This window comes from Salvelinus fontinalis, chromosome 20 (assembly GCF_029448725.1).
Source record: "Salvelinus fontinalis isolate EN_2023a chromosome 20, ASM2944872v1, whole genome shotgun sequence".
Taxonomy (NCBI): domain Eukaryota; kingdom Metazoa; phylum Chordata; class Actinopteri; order Salmoniformes; family Salmonidae; genus Salvelinus; species Salvelinus fontinalis.
The window spans coordinates 14,831,551-14,855,945 of record NC_074684.1 but is presented as its reverse complement, the minus strand read 5'-3'; the positions used below and the strand labels follow the sequence as shown (position 1 = coordinate 14,855,945).

The 24,395-nt window shown below is 41.7% G+C and overlaps 1 protein-coding gene across 1 annotated transcript; it reads left to right on the top strand.

The window, feature by feature from the left end:
- The first annotated feature begins 482 nt into the window (after positions 1-482).
- Positions 483-21,925, top strand: LOC129817352 (snRNA-activating protein complex subunit 1-like). The gene is made up of 11 exons (XM_055872495.1): positions 483-698; positions 777-915; positions 2,227-2,386; positions 3,072-3,212; positions 5,856-5,960; positions 8,473-8,616; positions 8,800-8,856; positions 9,151-9,213; positions 10,273-10,414; positions 20,039-20,098; positions 21,677-21,925. Exons 1-11 carry the CDS (start codon positions 689-691, stop codon positions 21,712-21,714), a joined length of 1,059 nt encoding a protein of 352 aa, XP_055728470.1. The 5' UTR covers positions 483-688; the 3' UTR covers positions 21,715-21,925.
- The last annotated feature ends 2,470 nt before the right edge of the window (positions 21,926-24,395 follow it).

The following is a 24,395-nucleotide window of genomic DNA, read 5'->3' as shown; positions in this document are numbered from 1 at the left end:
GAGATGAGGAACAGGAAGAGTAAGGGAAGACACCTGTATAAGATCCAGGAAAAGGTGGTGGCAGGGAGGTCCTCAGGCCGAGAGAGAAGGGAGGAAAGTGTAGTCACAAGGCTGAGACTGGGACACACAAGGCTAAATAGTACATTGAAAGTGGTGGGGAATCGTTCGACTGGGAGGTGTGATAATTGTCAGGAGGAGATGGAGACCGTGGAACATGTTCTATTTCAGTGCCAGAAATATATGAGAGAAAGGGGGCGATTGTTATTAGATTTGAGGAGTAATGGGGTTGGATTAAGGATTAAGTGAACTCTTGAGGAAATCTTCAGGAGATGTAGTATTTAATGTATTTTGTTTCCTTCGGGAGACGAGATTATTGGGTAGGATTTAGACCGTCACTGTCTCTGGTCCACAGTCCAGTTGGTGGCAGTAATGCATATTAAAGTTGGTTGCCAACCGCCATATAATATCCACAGAAGAAGAAGAGCAACGTAATTAGGCTGATGCACAGCCCATACAGAAGCTGGCGGCATGCACCCATAACATTTGTTTGCAGACCGCAGTAATATCGAATAAAACGATTAGGCACTGACGGCAAGCAGTTGTATTGAAACGGTCGCATGTTAAGCTCAGAAAGGCACGCCAACTTCAACTTCACGCCAAAAGGGTAGCCAATCACCATACTTCTGAAATGCCGAATGGTAAGTAGGATTGCAGCACCACACTAGTGAGTTTAATTATACCTTTATTTGGTGTTGAGTTTAAATATCGCTAATCAGGTAAAGCGAAGGATCGTTTTCTGAAGCCACTTGTAGCAGACTACGAGGAACTGCTGGGTCGTTTCCAACAGACGGAATCTGTGCGGTTTGAGGAATTTACTGCTGTTTGGAGAGACATGGGCTTCTCAAGTGTATTTTAGTAAGTCCCTTTCCTCTTCATCAGTCGTCTCTTTAAGATTACCTGGCGGCCTAACTAGTGTCGACAATTTGTTGCCAAATATGCATTTGCCATAATGCACACTTTTTTTTTTTTTTTTTTTTTAAACATGCAAATTATTATTAGACCACTGCCAGCCATAGGTTATTTCACTTTGTCATTATGGGGTTTTGTTTGTAGATGGGTGAGAAAAAGTATCTTGAATTCAGGCTGTAACACAATGTTAAGGGATATTAATACTTTATGAAGCTGCTTTAAGCATATATATTTCAATCATATTATAATCAATTTCTTTTTCATTTGGTTTCTAATTTGCTAATTGTAGGCTTGTCTAATTTTAGCTTTCATGGTGTAACGTGCACAATGTGCCATATCTGTGATTTAGTCTGTTATAGTGTAGGCTAGGGACTAAACATTAGAATAAGCCACCTCAATTTTTGGAGCCATAGCCTGTACAGTAGGTGCCTATATCTCTCTAGGAGCTGATCTGTCAGTGTTGTGGAACAATTATATTAAGGTAGGGTTTGAATAGCGAAAGCTCATCCGAGAGCAGCGCTGTCTTTCTTTTGATCCTATCAGTGCCGACACATTCCCCAACTACGCACTTAGTGAAAGTTATCCCTATGTAGTGTTTTAGGAAACGCATGTGAATTCTTCGGCCGTTGTAGGAACGATGCATTGTTAATACACTCAAACCTATTCGCTATCGGGAAAAGGGGCTTTGGATGTTGCCCCACATGCTTGACTAGAAGTTCAGTTCTTCTTTCTAGTCAACTGCCATATGCAAAATGTTTTTTTTTTTTTTTTTTATCGATTTGCTCAATGGAATAATTAGTAGTACAGTGACACATTCCATCCCTGGATTGAGGTATGTTTTGAAACCATTTCACTTCTTTCACCGTGATGTAAACATATATTGTTATGTGGCTGTTTAGACTAACGGGAAGTACTGAACCTCTAGTCTTAACTGTACACATACTGTGTAGAGTTACCATCTGTGGACACACAGTATTTGCATTAAGTCATACTGAAATGAGTGTACCTGTTTAGCAGCATGTCACATGTTGGCTATATCTGTTATAATTGGTAGAAAGTTCTGATTTTAAAAAGGCATTTACCGAGCGCCCAAAAGAGCATGAAATCAAGTTGTTCCAATCTAAAATCCATTCCATGTTGTGTTCTTGCTTATTGTATACACACTAGTCTCACACCTGTTTTGTCCTTGCTAATCATTACCAGTGCTACTGTTGTAACTCCCACTTAATTTTCCCTCTGATCTCCATTTCATTTTAGCGGTTCACTTGCTGGTAATGAGATAAGGGAATTCTGCCACCTAACCCTGACCATGGCCTTCAACTACTTCTTGCCCCCATATAGCTTCCAGATCAGAGTGGGGGGTCTGTACCTTCTCTATGGCCTATACCACACACAGCTCGCTTCACCTAAAGAGAAGGTGCTGAAAGACACTTACTTTGAATCTCATTATTCCAATAGTGTTTTCAAATGATTTCTTTTCACAATTGACTTGATATACTTTTCCACTTCCTAAACTAATATGCTGTACTGAACAATGTCTGTGGAGAATCTCAATTGTATACTCCTCGCCGCCTCCTGAAAACCCATTTGAGAAGGTCACGGGGATGCACCTTTTGGCTTTCTCATTCAATGGGTTTTGAGGAGGATGTGAGGGGTATGCAATTGAGATTCTCCCATAGTGCGCAACAACTTGCAGACAGCCCTAGTCTCGGAATATCTGAGTTTCCCGTACAATGACTGTAAATCTTCCAGATCCAAGTGGTCACTGTCAATCCATTTGAAACGTCGCATTTGTGTAACTCATCAGAAAATTCTATCTGATACATATGGGTGAAATATGCATATATGCATGTTCCTGACAGTAATTATCCCCAGACGATAGCTCATGAAGTATATCCATATGAATTTGCTGTTGTCATTGTGTTTGGGGTATGTCCCCAAAATGACTCAAAAGTATCCCACTTGGGCTATCCGTTCTTGATTTTTGTGGTTGGATAAGTTGAATGAAATGTATCCAACTTGTTGGGTGCTTTGTTAGATGTTTTAGGGGGACGAAGTCATGCACAATATGTCAAGATGAGTAAGTGTGTTTTCCCTCCCAGATCAGGATTGCCTTGAAGGACTGGGAGCAAATTCAGAAGTTTTACCAGGATTCGGTGAATTCGCAGCACTATGATGCAGTTTACATTATCAGGAAGCTAATAGCTGAGAATGCTGTCCTTTACACCGCCATGCCTCAAATGGTAAGGCACTCCCAAATTACATTGTAATTTAAAAGTATCCCTTAAGATGTTTTGTAATATTACGTATTTGGCAAAAGCGAATATAGAAATCCATTTAATGTCTACATATCTTCCAAAACTTTTTAAACGATGGAGTACAAAATGGCAGTGCAGTAGCTTAAACAGTGCCCCCTGTCAGTCATCTGATGTTTATTTACATCATTGGTCAAAACAAGAGATGTTAACAAAATACAACTAGTTGAAACAAGCCACCTATGATTCACCTCACAGCAGCATTCTAGTCAATGTTGCTATCTGACTGACCCGAATGACAGCCTTGCACCTTAGTGCGGCGTCCTTTTTTGTTGTGATGTCAGCACATCCATCTATCTTCATAGGGAAATGGAGTAATTGGTAAGCCTTAAATTTGGCAAGCTATAAAATGTTTGTTTTTCATTAAAACGTCATGTTGGTCAGTGTTTATGCACAATCTTGTACAGATATATAAATCATGCTATGGGCCTCCTAGGCCCATGTTGTGCAAAGGTGTAGGTTCCATAGGTTGTGCATCTAAGGCTTAAATCATTTCAACAAATATATTTATTTTCATTATAGAAGGGCTGTCTGAACAGTGACCTGATCAGCTTGAATTAATTGATTTTGTTAATCTTGTTGGGGGGGAATTTACCTGACATTAAAATTAATTGACCTGGAATTAGAATTTCCTTGATGTAATTTACAGAGGGAATTTAATTAAAAGTACATTTGTTGAATTGACCCTGACCCCAACTTGAATCAGTCTGATTCCATTAGTTATACTCTAATTCAAATCCCTTTTTGATGATTCAAGTATTTAAAAAATAATGTTTACGCATAGAGAATAAGCTGCGGGAGCAACACTCAATATTCCAGAGTGCCAAAGAAGCCCAAAACATGTATGGTACATTTTAACTAAGTTTGTTAGATGGAAAACAAGCTATTAGGTTGAGAAATTCTGACGTTTTGTTTTAGGTGCAGACGATTAGAGCTAGATAGCGGAACATTTTTTTTTACATTAAGCCTAGTTATATTTTTCAGCTTATCTCCACGTTTGGTAGACTATTTCCTATGTTTTAGTCAATAATTGGATATGTGCAGCTTCTCTTTGTCATTACTTGATGCCCTAAAATAATAAATAAAGCCTTGCCCACGTCATAAATCGATTGAATGAATGCATCAGTGGTGGAAAAAGTACACAATTGTCATACTAGTGAAGTAAAGAAACCTTAATAGAAAATTTCTCAAGTAAAAGTCAAGTATATTTGAAACTAAATATTTTAAAGTATCAAAAGTAAAAGCATCAATTTAAAATTCATTATTTAGCTAACCAGATGGTGCCATTTTTTATTTTTCCTTAAAATGTTATGGATAGCCAGAGGAACACAATCATTTCGAAATAATTTACAAACGAAGCATGTGTTTAGTGAGTCCGCCAGATCAGAGGCAGTAGGGATGTTCTGTTGAGAAGTGCGTGAATTGGACCACTTTCCTGTCCTGCTAATCATTCAAAATGTAATGAGTATTTTCGGTTGTCAAGGAAAATGTATGGAGTAGAAAGTACATTTATTTTCTTTAGGAATGTAGTGAAGTAAAAGTAGTCAAATATATAAAGTACAGATACCCCCAAAAAGTACTTAAGTAAAAATACTTCAAAGTACTACTTAAGTCCTTTACACCACTAGAATGCTTTCAAGTTTTCTCTTTCATTTCTGCTTCTCTCACGGAGTGAGGACGTTTAAGGAAGCGGGGTGAGAATGCAGTAACTCAAACAGCTGAGATTTCTCATGCAAAATGTATGAATGACATCAGTTTGACCTGTTTTAAGAAAATGAAATTCTGTGAAAACGATCCAACGATTTGTTTGTCTTGAATGCATTTCCAATTTGTGGTTGAAATACTGGTAGCTTTTATATTGCTGAAAAAGTTTATACACTGTCCCTAAAAGCCCATTTTATGCTTATGTACCAATGCGGGGGGCTCCTTATAGCTCCACATTGACAGGATTGGTTGATAAGTGGGGGCGGGAGGTCCTGTGTAAACACACTCACTTCCTTCACAACAGCTCTGCTCCGTGTAGCGCAAAAAGTAGGAGTGCCCTGACTTCTGCGGAGGCCGCATCACTGTAAATTCTGCACATCCAATGCAGATGTCGGATTGACCATGCAGCACCTTTAACCACACATTTCTATTCTCTCTCAAGATGCTGAAAGAAATCATATTTCTCCACTCCTGTTCCCAAAACAATGTTATTTGTTGTATCATTTTACTGTAAGAAATAATTAATTCTGCAGAAGTTTATTATGTATTAGGCTACATGTGAAAGGTTCTAGGCCCAAAGTCGGTGTCCAGATTTCAGTGTGTTCCATTTAACCCATCTAAACTTCAAAGGTGCGTAGACCATGGGGTGCGGCCGCACATGTCACAACCTACTTCCGCTGTCTCTGTGGGCACACACCAAACGTTGCTCCATTTAAGCCAATCAGTGCAGCAGAGTACACGTGTATAGTCCCTCCCCCTTAGTCTTGTAGGTTAAATACTTTTTTTACCAGAAATTTTACTTATTGAACTTGTAATTGATTTAGATGGAATTAACCCTATACTGTGGTTCACTGTGTCCACCTGTAGTTGACCTTCCGTGTGAAGAAGAAGTCCCAGGATCACAAGGTGTGCGAGGAGTTCCGTGACCGACCGGAAAGGGTCAAAGACCTCATCTCTACAGATATGCTACTAGTATGGCTTTTCCTCTATTAAAAACTTTGTTACAGTAAAAACGGTTCCATGTCACACAGGGGAATCGGCACATTTCCCATGCTGAATCTGTAGATAATGCAGGTGTGGGGGTGTACGTCTAAAGCCTGTCTCATACCATCCAGTCAAAATGTGGTCGGGCTGTTTTGTGCATATAGACTGAACAAAAATATAAACATGCAACATTTGTTTTGTTTACCGAATAAGTTCATATAAGGAAATCAGTCAATTTAAATAAATTAAGCTCTAATCGATTTTAAGATGCCTAAAAAAAATGTAGGTGTGTGGATCAGAAAACCACTCAGCATCTGGTGTGCCCACCAATTTCCTCATACGGCACGGCACATCTCCTTTGCATAGAGTTGATCAGGCTGTTGATTGTGGCCTGTTGAATGTTGTCCCACTCCTCTACAATGGCTGTGTGAAGTTGCTGGATATTGGCGGGAACTGGAACAAGCTGCCCTGCTAGAAAAGGTTGGAGACCCCATCTAACGTAAACTTGTACATCGCCTTAGTCTGTACAATTGCCCTTATTTTAGCGCCCTAAAAACGTAATACTTCCAGATCAACTGTAATGTCAATACCATTGTAAAGCACAATTTCTCCCCTTTCCAACAGAATCAATTACATGACCTAAACGCTGCCCGTTTTTGCATAATTCAAGCAGGCAATGAGCCCTGTCGGGTCTTTTTAAAAATGACGGGTGGGGAAGCGAAACTAATGCTTGATAGTGAGACGGACAGATGTCGTGTGGGAAAATTGCTTTTTTCACTCGATCTGTCCACCTTATCACCTCTAAAATGTAAATAAAACACTAAAGAGTTTATATAATGTGTCATTACATACCTATTTGAAGGTTTGTGTCGAATTTGAATCGGGTTTTTAGGGCGGTGCTAAAGTGATCTTAGAAGTAAACAGTGGCTTTGAGAATGATGATCGCATGCAATGATGACGCAAAAAAATGACTAGGTATCCCCCTTACCCCAGTCACTGCCCATTTCTTGTTTTTAAAGGATGAGAGAAGTGCTACACCTGGTGGAGAGATTGTAAGACAGAAATAGTTGCTTTATGCGTGCTGTACGTTATGACATGTAACGGAGGGTCCGTTTTTTTCAACTTTTCTCCAGTACTATAGAGCCATTACCATGTCGATCAACGCTTGAATAGAAACCTAGTTCACACCCCCGATTTTGAAGTCAACACAGTCGCTACAGTCCCATTAGTTCTCTTTGGATTCTCTGAACAATCTCACCAAGTTCCCTCATTAGGCAAACCATTAACAGTATTAGATTATTGTTTTATATTAAAAATAACATTTCACATTGAACAGCTAGTGCTGCTTTTTGTTTTTGCCCATTTAGTATCTTTCACACCCTCTTAAGCCTTAGCTTGACCACCTCTTACAGAATTCGCATAGGAACATGTGACTGTGGCCAAGATTTCAACATTAAAATACTTTATCAACATCAAGTGCGAAAGGTAGCCTACAATTAGGAAAAAATTCAAACACATATAAAGGCTTGGGTAGAATAAACTACCTATGCCTACAGTAAATTTGGAAAGTACAGACCCCCTAGACTTATCACATTGTTACGTTGCAACCTTATTCTAAAATTGAATAAAAATATGTATTGAATCCTTCTACACACAAACCCCATCTACACACAAACTTCCTTGACCAAGGCCCTTCTCCCCGATTGCTCAGTTTGCCCAGGCGGCCAGCTCTAGGAAGTGTCTTGGTGGTTCCAAACTTCTTCCATTTAAGAGTGATGGAGGCCACTGTGTTCTTGGTGACCTTCAATTCTGCAGACCTTTTTTGGTACCCTAACCCAGATCTGTGCCTCGACACAATCCTGTCTTGGAGCGCTATAGACAATTCATTCCACATCATGGCTTGGTCTTTGCGCTGACATGCACTGTCAACTGTGGGACCTTATATAGACAGGCGTGTGCCTTTCCAAATAATGTCCAATCAATTGAATTTACCACAGGTGTCCTCAAAGTATTAGAAACATCTCAAGGATGATCAATGGAAACAAGATGCACCTGAGCTCAATTTCGAGTCTCATAGCAAAGGGTTTAAATAACTTAAGGTATTTTTAAAATAAATTTGCTAACATTTCTGAACCTTTTTGCTTCATTATTATGGGGTATTGTGTTTTAAATTTTTTAAATATTTTTTTACCTTTTAAGTAGCAAGTCAGTTCAGAACAAATTCTTATTTACGATGACAGGGTACCGTAGATTAAAGGAAAACATATTTAATCCTTTTAGAATAAGGCTGTAATGTAACAATGTGGGAAAAGTCAAGGACTGAATACTTTGAATGCACTGTATGTTACTGCAAAACTTGTTGCAGTGGTTTTACGTAGGTATTTATTTTTATGTAACAGTTTGTCAAGAGAAACTATTTTCACACTGAATGTCCCTCTGGATTAATTTAGCATATCGCACTGTTCGGTTGTCTGTTTGTGTGCGTTTGCATTGCACATAGGAGGTGGCTAACATTCAGGGTCACTATGAGCGGCTGAAGGCATCCGTCTTAGAGAGGTCATCCATTGCGGTGACCAAACAGGACCTGCCGGCCCGCTTGCACAGCTGTGTGCTTGAGTTCCTCCACTGGCAGGACAGGCATGAGGTGAGCCTCTATTCTTATAGCGCAGCGAGAAAGCATATTTCAATGCAGCAGTGTTTAATTGTCACTGTTTCGCACTATAAACATTTTTGTTGACAATTCATCAAATGTAAATTTCTACTCTGAAGAAATATTTGAGCCCAGAAACTGGGTGTGATTTTGAACAAGGCTTTTTGTTGTGCTAAGAACCATGGAGATGCAGACCACTTGGTTTATGCTGAGGAAAAAGCCCAGCAGGTCGAGGTAAGCTTTAGCATAGTTAGCCTTTTTTTGTACTGTAATGAAATAACGCTATGACTATTTGGGAACTTGGCATAGACCGTTAAATGCTAGAAAGCCTTCTGCACAGCACTGCTTGTTTTGCTACTGTACTAACATTGCTAGAATATAGTACATTGACTAACAAACAAACAAAAAAACTTTGGGAGTGTGCAATGGTTTTACGTCAACACTGGTGAGTACCACAGTTGGCCAGATGATGACATTGCAAGCATTGAAGGTCTTATCATTTCCTGAATAAGCTCTCTTTTTGTCCAGTCTTCCAATAGGGCACAGCTTCTGGCATCCATCAAGACAAAATCATACGGGTGTCTTGCAGAGGTCTGCTGAACAAGTGATTTTTCACACTTCATTTCAAGTGCCACTGTTAAGTGTCCAATGCATATCTGTCAAACTCCAGTCTTTGAGGGCAGAGTGTCTGCGCCCTTTCGCTCCTCCCTTTTACTTTATTGATTAATTATGGTAATTGATTAGTTAAGAACTCTGCTCACCTGGTTGTCTGGGTCTTAATTGGACATTAACTGAAAGAAAATGACAAACCAGCAGATATACATCCCTCCAGGAATTGAGTTTGACACTGCTTGTCCAATACATAGTTTATTTCATACACCACTTTATAATGGCTATGCATGTGTTTTATTAATAGAAAATTAAGGGCAACATTTTTCTCGTGCTAAAAGGTGCACAATGAGCGAAAAAAATCTGAGCAATGACTTGTTTGGTATTTTCCGCTCACCTGTAAGTGTCTGCACAGATCTTGGCCATGTTCGACATCAAATACTGAACACCTTGAAAAACATCAGCAGGCATTTCTATTGTTTATCCCCATAATGCACCACACATTGAATGTCGCTGATCACTGCTGGAGAACCAACTTAAATATATCTGATCAAACGTGCCCCGTGCCAACTTTCCCGCAACAGGAAGGTGTAGGTGAAGCAACAGGAAGGTGTAGGTGAAGCAACAGGAAGGTGTAGGTGAAGCAACAGGAAGGTGTAGGTGAAGCAACAGGAAGGTGTAGGTGAAGCAACAGGAAGGTGTAGGTGAAGCAACAGGAAGGTGTAGGTGAAGCAACAGGAAGGTGTAGGTGAAGCAACAGGAAGGTGTAGGTGAAGCAACAGGAAGGTGTATTGGAGTTGGCTAATTAGCCTTTGTTCATTTAGTGATTGACATGGCAACACTTACAAAACTGGGACTGTGGCTTTTGCTAATGGAGTTAAGGAAAATGTTGCCCTACATGTGGTATATTTTTGCTTGTCTATCACATGCATCTGGTTTATCAATTCTTAATTTATTGCATTACTGGCTAGTGGATATACTCAGTGTCCTATTCAATGGAATACTTTTGAACTGATTGGTCATTTTTCTGTTTATCCACAGGCCTCGAAGTCACGGCGGCATCGCCAGGTGCAGATGGACACATCCATTTCTGGAACAGGCTACATTAAAGAGGCTCCCAAATATCACAAAAGTAGGGCTCCATCACTCAGGGCCCGAACCAACAAGAAACTCTGTGGGGAAGGTCAGTGTACCTCTTGTTTGATGAGAACTCAATGTTTTGTGGGGTGCAACAGAGCCGCGCCCCCTGTCACTCTACAAGGTGGTTGAAAGTGTTACACAGGTGCTGGCCCATGTTGACTCCAATGCTTCCAACTGCTGTCAAGTTGGCTGGATGTCCTTTGGATGGTGGACCAATCTTGATACACACAGGAAACTGTTGAGTGTGAAAAACCCTGCAGCATTGCAGTTGACAGTCAAACCGGTGTGCCTGCCACCTACTAACACACCCCATTCAAAGGCACTTCTCTTTTGCCCATTCACCCTCTGAATTTGCACACAAACACAATCCATGTCTCAATTGTCTTGTTTCATACCCTTAATCTACACTGATTTGTGGATTTAAGTGGATTTAACAAGTGACATCATTAAGGGCTCATAGCTTTCACCTGTTCAGTCTGTCATGAAAATAGCAGGTGTACCTAATGACTTGTACACTATGTATATGGCCAATATAAGGGCTGTTCTTATTGCATGACGTAGAGTGCCTGCATACAGGCATTAACCGTGGTATATTGTCCATATACCACAGTGGTGCCTTATTGCTATTAACTGCTTAACACCATAATTAGAAGTCATTTTGCGTCATACCCCTTTCTGATATACCGCGACCCCAAACTACCCGGTTTGATATTATGAATATACAATACCTGTTAAAAGTTTGGACACCTGTTTTCTTAATTAAATGTTTATTGCTCACATGGTTAGCAGTTGTTATTGCGAGTGTAGCAAAATGCTTGTTCTACTAGTTCTGACAATGCAGCAATATGTAACAATTGCACAAATACCTAATACGCACAAATCTAAAGGGATGGAACATATAAATATATGGATGAGCAATGTCAGTGGCTTAGGCTAAGCTGCAATATAATGCAGCATATACATATGAGAAGAGTAATGCAAGATATGTAAACATTTATTAAAGTGGCCAATGATTAAGTCTATGTAGGCAGCAGCCTCTGCTAGTGATGTCCAACAGTTTGATGGCCTTGAGATAGAAGCTGTTCTTCAGTCTCTCGGTCCCAGCTTTGATGCACCTGTACTGACCATGCCTTCTGGATGATAGCGGGGTGAACAGGGAGTGGCTCGGGTGGTTGTCCTTGATGACCTTTTTTGCCTTCCTGTGACATCGGGTGCTGTAGGTGTCCTGAGGGGCTGGTAGTTTGCCCCCGGTGATGCGTTGTGCAGACCGCACCACCCTCTGGAGAGCCCTGCGGTTGCTGGCAGTGCAGTTGCCGTACCAGGCAGAGATCCAGCGGACAGGATGCTCAATTGTGCATCTGTAAAAGTTTGAGGGTTTTAGGTGACAAGCCACATTTCTTCAGCCTCCTGAGGTTGAAGAGGCGCTGTTGTGCCTTCACCACACTGTGAGGGTAGACCATTTCAGTTTGTCAAGTGATGTGTACGCTAAGGAACTTAACGTTCCACCTTCACTGCTGTCCTGTCTGTGGGTAGGGGGGTGCTCCCTTTGCTGTTTCCTGAAGTCCCTGATTGGCTCCTTAGTTTTGTTGCTGTTGAGTGAGGTGGTTTTCCTGACACCACACTCCGCGAGCCCTCACCTCCTTCCTGTAGGCTGTCTTGACGTTGTTGGTAATCAAGCCCACTACTGTTGTCTGGAGACTTGATGATTGAGTTGGAGGTCGTGCATGGCCATGTAGTCATGGGTGAACAGGGAGTACAGGAGGGGGCTGAGCACACAGCCTTGTGGGGCCCCAGTGTTGAGGATCAGCGAAGTGGAAATGTTTCCTACCTTCACCACCTGGGGGTGGCCCGTCATGAAGTCCATGTCCCAGTTGCACAGGGCGGGGTTCAGACCCAGGGCCTCAAGCTTAATGATGAGCTTGGCGGGTGCTATGGTGTTGAATGCTGGGCTATAGTCAATGAACAGCATTCTTACATGGTTATTACTCTTGTCCAGATGGGATAGGGCAGTGTGCAGTGTGATGGCAATTGCATCATCTGTGGATCTATTTGGGAGGTAAGCAAATTGAAGTGGGCCTAGGATGTAAGGTAAGGTGATATGATCCTTTACTAGTCAAAGCACTTCATGATGACAGAAGTGAGTGCTACAGGGTGATAGTCATTTAGTTCAGTTACCTTTACATTCTTGGGTATAGGAACAGCGGTGACCGTCTTGAAGCATGTGGGGACAGCAGACTGAATATGTCAGTAAACGCCAGCCAGCTGGTCTGCGCATCCTCTGAGGACGCGGTTAGGGATGCCGTCCCTGCCGACAGCCTTGCGAGAGTTAACGCGTTTAAATGTCTTACTCACGTCGGCCACGGAGAAGGAGAGCCCGCAGTCCTTGGTAGCTGGCCGTATCGGTGGAACTGTTATCCTCAAAGTGGGCAAAGAACGTGTTTGCCTTGTCTGGCAGCAAGACTGTGGTGTCTGCGATGTGGCTAATTGTCCTTTTGTAGTCCGTGATTGTCTGTAAACCCTGCCACAGGCGTCTCGTGTCTGAGCCATTGAATTGCAACTCCTTTGTCTCGATATTGACGTTTTGCCTATTTGATTGCCTTGCGGATGGAACGACTACACTGTTTGTATTCTGCCATATTCCCCATCATCTTGCCATGGTTAAATGTGGTGGTAAGTGCTTTCAGTTTTGCGCGAATGCTGCCATCCATGTTTTCTGGTTAGGGTAGGTTATAATAGTCACTGTGGGTACAACTTCTTGATAAACTCAGTGACCGTCTCGGTGTACACGTCCATATTATTCTCAGAAGCTTCCCAGAACATATCCCAGTCCGCGTGATCAAAACAATCTTGAAGGGTGTATTCCGATTGGTCAGACCAGCGTTGAATAGTATTTTGCACGGGTACTTCCTGTTTTGAGTTTCTGCCTATAGTATGAGAGGGGCAAATTTTCCGGAAGGAGGGTGGGAGAGGGTCTTGTGTGCATCCCGGAAGTTAGAGTAACAATGGTCCAGTCAAATGTTGGTAGAATTTAGGTAGGCGTTTCTTAAAATGTACTTATTATAACTGCAGCATCTAGGTATATAGTTTGCACAAAGTCCAGGGAAATTCCTTGAGGGCCGTCGTATCGGCTTAAGGGGAAATATACACAGCTGTGACTGTAACCGAAGATAATTCTCTTGGGAGGTAATTCAGTCGGCATTTGAGGAATTCTAGGTCACGTGAACAAAGACTTAAGTTCCTGTATGTTATTACAATTACACCATGAAACATACACCCACGCCCTTCTTCCCAGAGAGATGTTTATTCCTGTTGGTGCGATGCACTGAGAATCCAGATAGCTGGACCGACTCCCACAGTATATCCCAAGAGCCATGTTTCCGTGAAATAGTATGTTACAATCCTTGTCACTCTGGAAAGCAACCCTTGCCCTGATCTCGTAAACTTTATCTAGGGACTGGACGTTAGCGAGTAATATACTCTGAAGCGGCTGGTGATGTGTGCCTCCTAAGTCTGACTAGGAGACCGCTCCGGCTTCCTCTTCTCTGGCTGTTTTGGGTCGGCCTCGAATCCGTTCAAACGCCCTGGGTGGCGCAAACGAATGATCCGCTTCGGGGAAGTCATATTACTGGTCTTAGTACTGGTAAGTTGCTCTGATATCCAATAGTTCTTCATGGCTGTATGTAACACACAAGATTTTCTGGGCTAACAATGTAAGAAATAATACATTTTTAAAAATGGTGCAAGGTTTCCTAAGGACTAGAAGCGAAGCAGCCCTCTGTTGGCGCCATTTTCCTTGTAGTGTTGTAGAATGATAGTGAAGACAAAACTATGATTTTCAGTTAAGAAAAAATTCTTATTTACAATGACGGCCTAGGAACAGTGGGTTAACTACCTTGTTAGCTCGGGGATTCGATCTAGCAACCTTTGTTACTGGCCCAACGCTCTAACCACTAGGCTACCTGCTGCCCGAAATAACACATATGGAATCATGAAGTAACCAAAAAAGTGTTAAGCAAATCAAAATATATTTGACATTCTTCAAAGTAGCCACACTTTGCTTCACACACTCTTGGCATTCTCTCAACCAGCTTCATGAGTAATACTTTAACCACAGTCTTGAAGGAGCTCCCACACATGCTGAGCACTTGTTGGCAGCTTTTCATTGACTCTGTTTGGGATGGGTTGGGCCGCAATTTCAATTGGGTTGAGGTCGGGTGATTGTGGAGGCCAGGTCATCTGAAGCAGCATTCCATCACTCTCTTTTTGGACAAATAGCCCTTACACAGCTTGGAGATGTGTTTTGGGTCATTGTCCTGTGGAAAAACAAATGATTGTCCCACTAAGTGTAAACCAGATGGAATGGCATATCGCTGCAGAATGCTGTGGTAGCCATCCTGGTTAGGGGGCCTTGAATTCGAAATAAATCACCAACTGTGTCACCAGCAAAGCACCCCCACACCATCGCACTACCTCCTCTGTGCTTCATGGTGGGAACCACACATGCGGAGATCATCCGTTGACCTACTCTGCATCTCACAATGATACAGCGGTTGGAATAAAAAAATCTCCCATTTGGACTCATCACACCAAGGGACATATTTCCACCGGTCTAATGTCCATTGCTCGTGTTTCTTAGGTCAAGCAAGTCTATATCTATTAGTGTCGTGTTTTCTTTGCAGCAATTCGTCAATGAAGGCCTGGTTCATGCAGTCTCCTGAACAATTGATGTTTGTTACTTGAACTCAGTGAAGCATTTATTTGGGCTGCAATTTCTGAGGCTGGGAACTGTAATGAACTTATCCTCTGCAGCAGAGGTAACTCTGGGTCTTTCTTTACTGTGGTGGTCCTCATGAGAGCCAGTTTCATCACAGCGCTTGATGGTTTTTGCGACTGCACATAAAGAAATGTTCAGAGTTCTAAAAATGTTCGGCATTGACTGACCTTGTCTTATAGTTATGATGGACTTTCATTTCTCTTTGCTTATTAAAGCTGTTCTTGCCATAATATGGACTTGGTCTTTTATCAAATAGAGCTATCTTCTGTATACCATCCCTACCTTGTCACAACACAACTGATTGGTTCAAACGCATTAAGAAGGAAAGAAATTCCACAAATTAACTTTTAACAAGGCACACCTGTTAATAGAAATGCATTCCAGGTGACTACCTTATGATGCTGGTTGAGAGAATGCCAAGATTGTGCAAAGCTGTCATCAAGGCAAAGGTTGGTTACTTTGAAGAATCTAAAATAAATCTATGACATAACACGTTTTTTGGGGGGTTACTTTATGATTCCATATGTTATTTCATAGTTGATGACTTCTATTCTACAATGTAGAAAATAGTAAAAATAAAGAAACCCTTGAATGAGTAGGTGTGTCAACTTTTGACTGGTACTGTAATATCGTGCAGTTGAGGAACAAAGGCAAAATAATTCTGCTTTGAAAGTTGACTAACTTGTTACCTCACTTTTGAGAAAATGGCCCTTCAATGTTTTGGTAGACCTACTGGAGAGCTTGTCTTTGTCTAAACCCATTCAGCATTGTTCACACCCTCTTAAGCTTTAGCCCCACCCAGCTCTTTAAAGATTCACACGTGAGGCCATTTATTAAACAACCAACGATTTCAAGACTAAAGGCTGGTTTATACTAATGGTGTGTTTTGTAAATTCATTCTGGATTGCCAGAGTTCGCTTATTGCGCTCTGGGCATTTGTAAACTCAGCGTTGTCAGATTGTCCGTTCGTAAATAAAGAGCGTTTTGCTCTTGGAGCTTTCAGAGCGCACACTGGATGTGCTGACCGAGGAGTAGGGTTGATCCGAGCGTTCTGGACTAACCGCTGTCAAGCACCCAAGCTTATGTTGGTTAGCTTGCTAGCTACTTCCAGACACAAATGAGAACAACTCACCATTTTACTCGCCCTAGCACTTAAGCTGTTTTTGTTATCCAGAGCGTTGGTGACCTTAACTGTGCTGCTGGCAACAATTTAATTACGCTTTTTTGCCAACGTTTACTGACACCGCTCAACACTTGTTGAATATGGCCGTTCGCAAATTTGTCAGTTATTCGGCACTCTGGCACACTAAGACGAGAGTGCTCTGAAATCGGAGTAAATAGACGTAGCTGGTAAATTCACTCTGGCTATCGACAATTGTTGCCGTGACATCAATTTTATTGAAAGGGTTACTTGCATAGTGGAGTCTTTGTTTAGACATGTAGCTAGCTAAATAACTAACCATAATAACTCATAACGTTACTACCCTGCATGAATCTGCAGGTAACTAACCAACCAAGATCAATGCTAGCTAACCTTAGGCTATAACAAGCAATGCAAATGGCTCTGAGATACAAATAATGTTACTACACAGATTTACGTCGACTTCAGCTAGACATCTAACTTTAGCTTGCTAGCTAACGTACACTAACTTGAAACAAGCGTTCTGACAATTTGGAAACGTGTAATATCTGAATGTCGCTAGCTAGACTATCTTATGCGTATACATGGATGGACGGTTCTCCCTCGGTCACGGATGCCATGGTTTCCCTTAGTTTGAAGATGTAATCCAGAGACAAGTGTTTAATACAACAGCCTTCTGTGTGTTTTCAACTCCCTCTGCATATTTGCAATCAAACACCAGAATCTCCTGAGCTATCATACTCTAATTCTACCGGAGAGCAACACTTTTGCCTTTTGCAGTTATTATGTGATATCGTAAAAAAAAAAAAAGCTGCATTACAGTATTACGTACATATACTGACCAGCTCACATTATAGACCGAAGTGTGCTACATGGCAGACCAATCCAAACTCATCTCTTGGCATGTCCAGTCCACTCATTATCTCAGCCGATCATGGCTAGCAGGAAGGTTGTCGTCTTTCTGTGGCTAAACCAACTAGGCTCGTAATTTAACAATTTGTATTCCATCTGTAAATGTGAATATAGTTTTGTTATTAAGGCACATGAGTTCACATTTTCCAGAGAGCATTTCTGCCAAGAAACGCTTAAAAAATATAGGGGGAAAAATGTCTTTACTGTCAACTGCGTTTATATTTAGCAAACTCAACATGTATGAACATGATTCAACAACTGAGACATGAACTGAACATGTTCCATAGACATGTGACAAACATAAATTTAATGATATGTCCCTGAACAAAGGGGGGGGGGGGGGTGGTCAAAATTAAAAATAAGTCAGTATCTGGTGTGGCCACCAGCTGCATTAAGTACTGCAGTGCATCTCCTCATGGACTGTACCAGATTTGCCAGTTCTTGCTGTGAGATGTTACCCCACTCTTCCACCAAGGCACCTGCAAGTTCCCGGACATTGCTGGGGGGAATGGCTCTAGCCCACACCCTCCAATCCAACAGGTCCCAGACGTGCTCAATGGGATTGAGATCTGGGCTCTTCGCTGGCCATGGCAGAACACTGACATTCCTGTCTTGCAGGAAATCACGCACAGAATGAGCAGTATGGCTGGTGGCATTGTCATGCTGGAGGGTCATGTCATAATGAGCCTGCAGGAAGGGTCCCACGTGAGGGAGGAGGATGTCTTCCCTGTAATGCACAGGGTTGAGATTGCCTGCAATGACAACAAGCTCAGTCCAATGATGCTGTGACACCAGACCACGACAGACCCTCCACCCTCTAAACTAAATTGACATGGTGTCATCACTGTGTAAATGTTCTGGAACATAGGCAATATAATTACAAGTTCAATGCTCAGCAATAATAGTAATATTGTACCCAAACATGAGGGGTGTACTCATTTTTCTTATGCTGAGGGCAGCATCATAGCAATAGGCTATGCTGCATGACTGTGCATGGATAGCATACCTGAATGAGCCAGTCATGGGGTTTCATCTGTCAGCTTGTTCGGTTGTGTATTGGGTTTTATGTACTCCTCAATGAAGTCCTTTGGCAGTGCAAATAGTGTTTTGTGTTCTGGAAGATTAATGAGTTTAGCTGGGTGGATGAAGCCGCATCTCAGGTTTAGCTTTCGTAGCTGTAATCTCACCTCGTTGTAGGTCTCCCTTGGTTTCAGCAGTTTGTCACTCAGGTCTGTGTAGATGCTGATCCTCTTCCCTGTATAGGTCAGACCCCCGGATTCCGCTGCAAGGTGAACAATTCGCTGCTTGACTTCGATGCTGTGGATCCATACAACCATACAGTGAGAGCTGTTGCGGTGTTGATCTGTGTGGTGCACAATGTTAATGAGTGGCATGGGACCCATCTTCTCCTGCCCGAACAGCTCATAGAAAAGCTTGCTCATGAAGGAAGTTGTTGCCCGCTTCCACTATAGTTTCAAGTCCTGTGATCTGCACATTGAATTTACGAGAATGATTTTCAAGTGATTCCATTTTCTATTTTAGGAGTTTGATTCTCCGTTCCAACTTAGCTTGAGCTGTTTCTAGGTCATGGAGTCTTCAGATTTCCCACTTTGGTTGAATAGGTATCTATTTTAGCAGTGCACACTGCCATTTTATTTCAATTACCGGTTTTAATTGTAAGTCGAGGGCAGAGAATCTCCTCACGAACAATCTCTCGTATACTAGCACAACCCAACCAGCCGTACTGCTTCTTAACACTGCTATTTCTGTTGCCTGGTATTGAGAGCCGCCATGTTCCCACAGTTGAATTGTGGATGGACAATTTCTAGCTGCTGGGGCGTAATAGACCTGGTAGTTATTTCTTGTCACACAATGCATGTCCCACACCTTAATATGGTATTTAGTATTGAAAAGGTTTAGGAAATAAGTCAGTTAATTCATAGTCATTTGCCAAAGAAAGCCACAAAGGCCATGTGTTTCTGTGTATGCCAGCTGACTCTTTTTTAAAAAATTTTTTTTTTTAATCCCATTTTCTCCCCAATTTTCGTGGTATCCAATCGCTAGTAATTACTACCTTGTCTCATCGCTACAACTCCCTACGGGCTCGGGAGAGACAAAGGTCGAAAGCCATGCGTCCTCCGAAGCACAACCCAACCAGCCGTACTGCTTCTTAACACAGCGCGCCTCCAACCCGGAAGCCAGCCGCACCAATGTGTCGGAGGAAACACCTGGCCCCCTCGGTTGGCGCGCACTGCGCCCGGCCCGCCACAGGAGTCGCTGGAGCGCGATGAGACAAGGATATCCCTACCGGCCAAACCCTCCCTACCCCGGACTACGCTATGCCAATTGTGCGTCGCCCCACGGACCTCCCGGTCGCGGCCGGCTGCGACAGAGCCTGGGCGCGAACCCAGAGACTCTGGCGGCGCAGTTAGCACTGCGATGCAGTGCCCTAGACCACTGCGCCACCCGGGGAGCCACCAGCTGACTCTTGAAGGATAGATGAATGTGTACTGTGTTGATGCATTTTACCTGTCTGTCCAGGCTTTTAAGTCACTTGATTGATACCAGATGAGGCTGGTGGGAAGAGCTATAGGAGGACGGGCTCATGGTAATGGCTATAATGGAATACATGGAGTCAAGTGGTTTTCCATATGTTTGATACGGTTCCATTCCAGCCATTACGATGAGCCCGTCCTCCTACAGCGCCTCCAACCAGCCTCCTCTGATAATGTTTATTCATATTTACCTCAAGCCAAGTTATGCTATTTATTTCACTGATTAACTCCGGTCTTCACCAACGTTACAATAGCTTTTTGTTCTGCTGTGTCCCTTTCCATTAGGGGATGAACAGAAGATCCAATATTGGCTCCTTAGTGCTGCAGAGGAGGACAAGACTGCATGTAAGAACAGGCCAATGCCACTTACCAATGTGAATAGGGGATTATTTCAATGCAGATCCATACAAAAACACTTGTAGTCCATGTATTGTGTTCAAAGTTCCCTCCCACACATTTACCTGACAGCCAAGTAGGGGGGGCAGGAAACAACTAAGTGTAAGTCTGGATTTACACTTAACCAAGCGTTCTCCTTAGTAATATGTCATTGATGCTTTTATAAAGTTATAAATTCTGGCATGCATCAAAATATCAAGATACACATGTCAGACAATTAATTTTTTTAAATACATTTTTAGGTTGTGTATTGAAAATGAAAGTTTGAGCTGCACAGTATGGCAGGGTCAATGATATCCAATGAATTAATAGCACTGGTGATCTCCCAAAGAAAAGAAACACTGACAGAATTTTCTGTCTTAGTGTAAAAACACTGCTACGAGGGACAAAGGCAGCATGTTTTGGAATATATATTTGTCTCACAGAATAAAATAGGTTGACTTTTGTACTATGGGGGATAGTAGACTGACTTGTTGTTCGTTAGGCCTCATCTTGTTGGCTGACAAAGTAAATGTGAACAGTTCTTCCAATATCTTCAATATGCACCTTGGAATTGGATAAGGATGCGTGCAGTTCCGTCCCGATGTGTCTGTCTTCACTTGTAGCCTGTGAGAAAGACCCGATCACTTTGATGGAGAGCCGTGAGGGGTGATTTGGAGCATGCAGCACTCAGGGAGAAGGGCACAGCGGCCCCTGGCCGCAAAAGGCATGGATTCTTTTGGGGGGGTGTGCATTACGGGCCACACAAAGGGGATGCCACTGTGAAATTCCAGGCATTATCAAGTGCTTGTCAAATTGTGAATGAGTGACTGATGTAGTGTCCAGCCTGCACACAAAAAAAAACAGCTCATGCCTTTCAAGCTACTTTTTTCCAATCATCATTGGCGTCATATCATGCAGCCTTGCAATGTATTAAAAATCAAAACATAAAGCCCAGTGTTTGTAGAACAACTAAAGTTAGATTAATTAACTCTAAATTAAGCAAAAAAGGAATTCCTATTTCTTTGTTAACCACTCAACACAATAGTCCATGTGCACACTCCCTCAAATAATTTGGAGGAAATATCCTTTCCATTTTATTCAGCTTTGTTCCATTGTATTCTTCATACTATAAAATAATGCCACGGAATTCTAAGCAAATCCTGTCTGCTAAATTAACTAGTGTAGCCCAAAGCTGTATGGCATAGCCAGATCAGGGCCTAACACATTTAAATGTAGATGTTCCAAAGGTCTGCATCAGTCAGTGGCTTGTAGGCTATGCGTGGAAGCCAGGAGATGGTAAATGTAAATTAACAGTCAATTACTGAGACCAATAGTTATTTGCTTGACAATCACTGGCTGACACAAATACGTGAGCGCCACAGCCCTATCCCCAGCCGAGTCATACCTAATATTTTTTTTTATATTGTTATGGTATATTCTCTCATTATTTGTGCATATAAATGGACCCCAGTGTATTGAAGACACTCAAACCTGCTGTTTCCATTCTCCTAAATTGCTTTGACTCTCTCTTACATTTTGTTTCAGTGAAAAGACAGAAGCGAAAACACAGTTTCCGGTGGTGAAGAGGATTTGGGCTATAACTGCTGCACTTTTAGAGAGGCTGGTTTCAGACAAATGTAATACATTAGAACACAATCTCCACATAATGAATATATTCATCAAGTTGTCTGAGGGCTTGAGCCAATTAATTACTGTGCATATAACAGGTAATGTAATTAATAGCGCACACTTGTTTTTTGTTTTTGTGTACAAATAAATGTGGCACCAAATTTGCATCATTCTATGAATTTCCAAGCATGGATCGGTAATCCTTTCTCCTTCTGACAATAGTACTGTACTGGGTATGGCCCATCCTGTGGGGTCCCCTTGTTTTTAGTCGGTCACCCTACCTGAAAAATACTTTTGAGCCAGGGTGGCATTTTTACCCCAAGTTCCCCTACAATTGACCCATGTTACATTTAGCTCCACTCTCCCCTATCACTTAGAGTGAACTGCAGAGCGTCAAAGTCCTTAAGTCTTTTGATGCATCTATCAATCTAAGTAACATAATAAATAAAAAAATCCATCTGTCAATTTTAAGATGGAGAACTGTTTATTTTTGCATTGGCTGCGTCCCAATTAGAGGTCGACCGATTAATCGGAATGGCCGACTAATTGGGGCCGATTTTCAAGTTTTCAGAACAATCGGAAATTGTTATTTTTGGACACCGATTTGGCCGATTTTTAAATATATATATATATATATATATATATATATATATAATATTTTTTTTACACCTTAATTTAATCTTTATTTAACTAGGCAAGTCAGTTAACACATTCTTATTTTCAATGACGGCCTAGGAACGGTGGGTTAACTGCCTCGTTCAGGGGCAGAACGACAGATTTTTACCTTCAATCTTGCAACCTTACAGTTAACTAGTCCAACGCTCTAACCACCTGATTACATTGCACTCCACGAGGAGCCTGCCTGTTACACGAATGCAGTAAGCCAAGGTAAGTTGCTAGCTAGCATTAAACTTATCTTATAAAAAACAATCAATCATAATCACTAGTTAACTACACATGGTTGATGATATTACTAGTTTATCTAGCGTGTCCTGCGTTGCATATAATCGATGCGGTACGTATCGTTGCTCCAATGTGTACCTAACCATAAACATCAATACACAGAAGTATATATTTTTAAACCTGCATATTTAGCTAAAAGAAATCCAGGTTAGCAGGCAATGTGTCACTTCTCTTGCGTTCATTGCACGCAGAGTCAGTGTATATGCAACAGTTTGGTTTGCCTAATTTGCCAGAATTTTACGTTATTATGACATAACATTGAAGGTTGTGCAATGTAACAGGACTTATGGATACCACCCGTTAGATGAAATACGGAACGATTCCGTATTTCACTGAAAGAATAAATGTCTTGTTTTCGAGATGATAGTTTCCGGATTCGACCATATTAATGACCTACGGCTCGTATTTCTGTGTGTTATTATGTTATAACTAAGTCTATGATTTGATAGAGCAGTCTGACTGAGCGGTGGTAGGCAGCAGCAGGCTCGTAAGCATTCATTCAAACAGCACTTTAGTGCGTTTTGCCAGCAGCTCTTCGTTGTGCGTCAAGCATTGCGCTGTTTATGACATCAAGCCTATCAACTCCCGAGATTAGGCTGGTGTAACCGATGTGGAATGGTTAGCGGGGTGCGCGCTAATAGCGTTTCAAACGTCACTAGCTCTGTGACTTGGAGTGGTTGTTCCCCTTGCTCTTCATGGGTAACGCTGCTTCGAGGGTGGCTGTTGTCGATGTGTTCCTGGTTCGAGCGAGGAGAGGGACGGAAGCTATACTGTTACACTGGCAATACTAAAGTGCCTATAAGACCATCCAATAGTCAAAGGTTAATGAAATACAAATGGTATAGAGAGAAATAGTCCTATAATAACTACAACCTAAAACTTCTTACCTGGGAATATTGAAGACTCGTGTTAAAAGGAACCACCAGCTTTCTCATGTTCAAAGCAAGGAACTTAAACGTTAGCTTTCTTACATTGCACATGTTGCACTTTTACTTTCTTCTCCAACACTTTGTTTTTGCATTATTTAAACCAAATTGAACATGTTTCATTATTTATTTGAGGCTAAATTGATTTTATTGATGTATTAAGTTAAAATAAGTGTTCAGTATTGTAATTGTCATTATTACAAATAAATGAAAAAAATTGGCCGATTTAATCGGTATCGGCTTTTTTTGGTCCTCCAATAATCGGTATCGGCTTTTTTTGGTCCTCCAATAATCGGTATCGGCGTTGAAAAATCATAATTGGTCAACCTCTAGTCCCAATCCACCGCATACGCCTGTCGGCCTTCCGCATCTGCCTTGAAAGGTGGCTGAGCTACAGCAGTGTTTGTCAGACCATGAGACATCCCGAAAATTGGTCTTCTCAAGAAAACGTCTCTGTAGCGTCCGAACGGTTTGGCCTACAACCCCCACAAGTGTCACGGGACTCGTCTTAGGGTAACCCGTACAAATGAATAGAAGAATGGAGGCAGTTTTGTGCCAACAAAGGGGTTAAATATGTCCAACAAATGTTTTAGCATTATTACGTCTCCAAGATATAGGACAGACACTTCAAAACTTGAACCCTTATGATTTAATTTTCTTTTTTTTGTTCCATTTATCAATGCGTTTCTATGGGCTTTAGTAGTAAAGGCCTAATTCAATATTTTTGATACCTAAAGGGGTCCTAA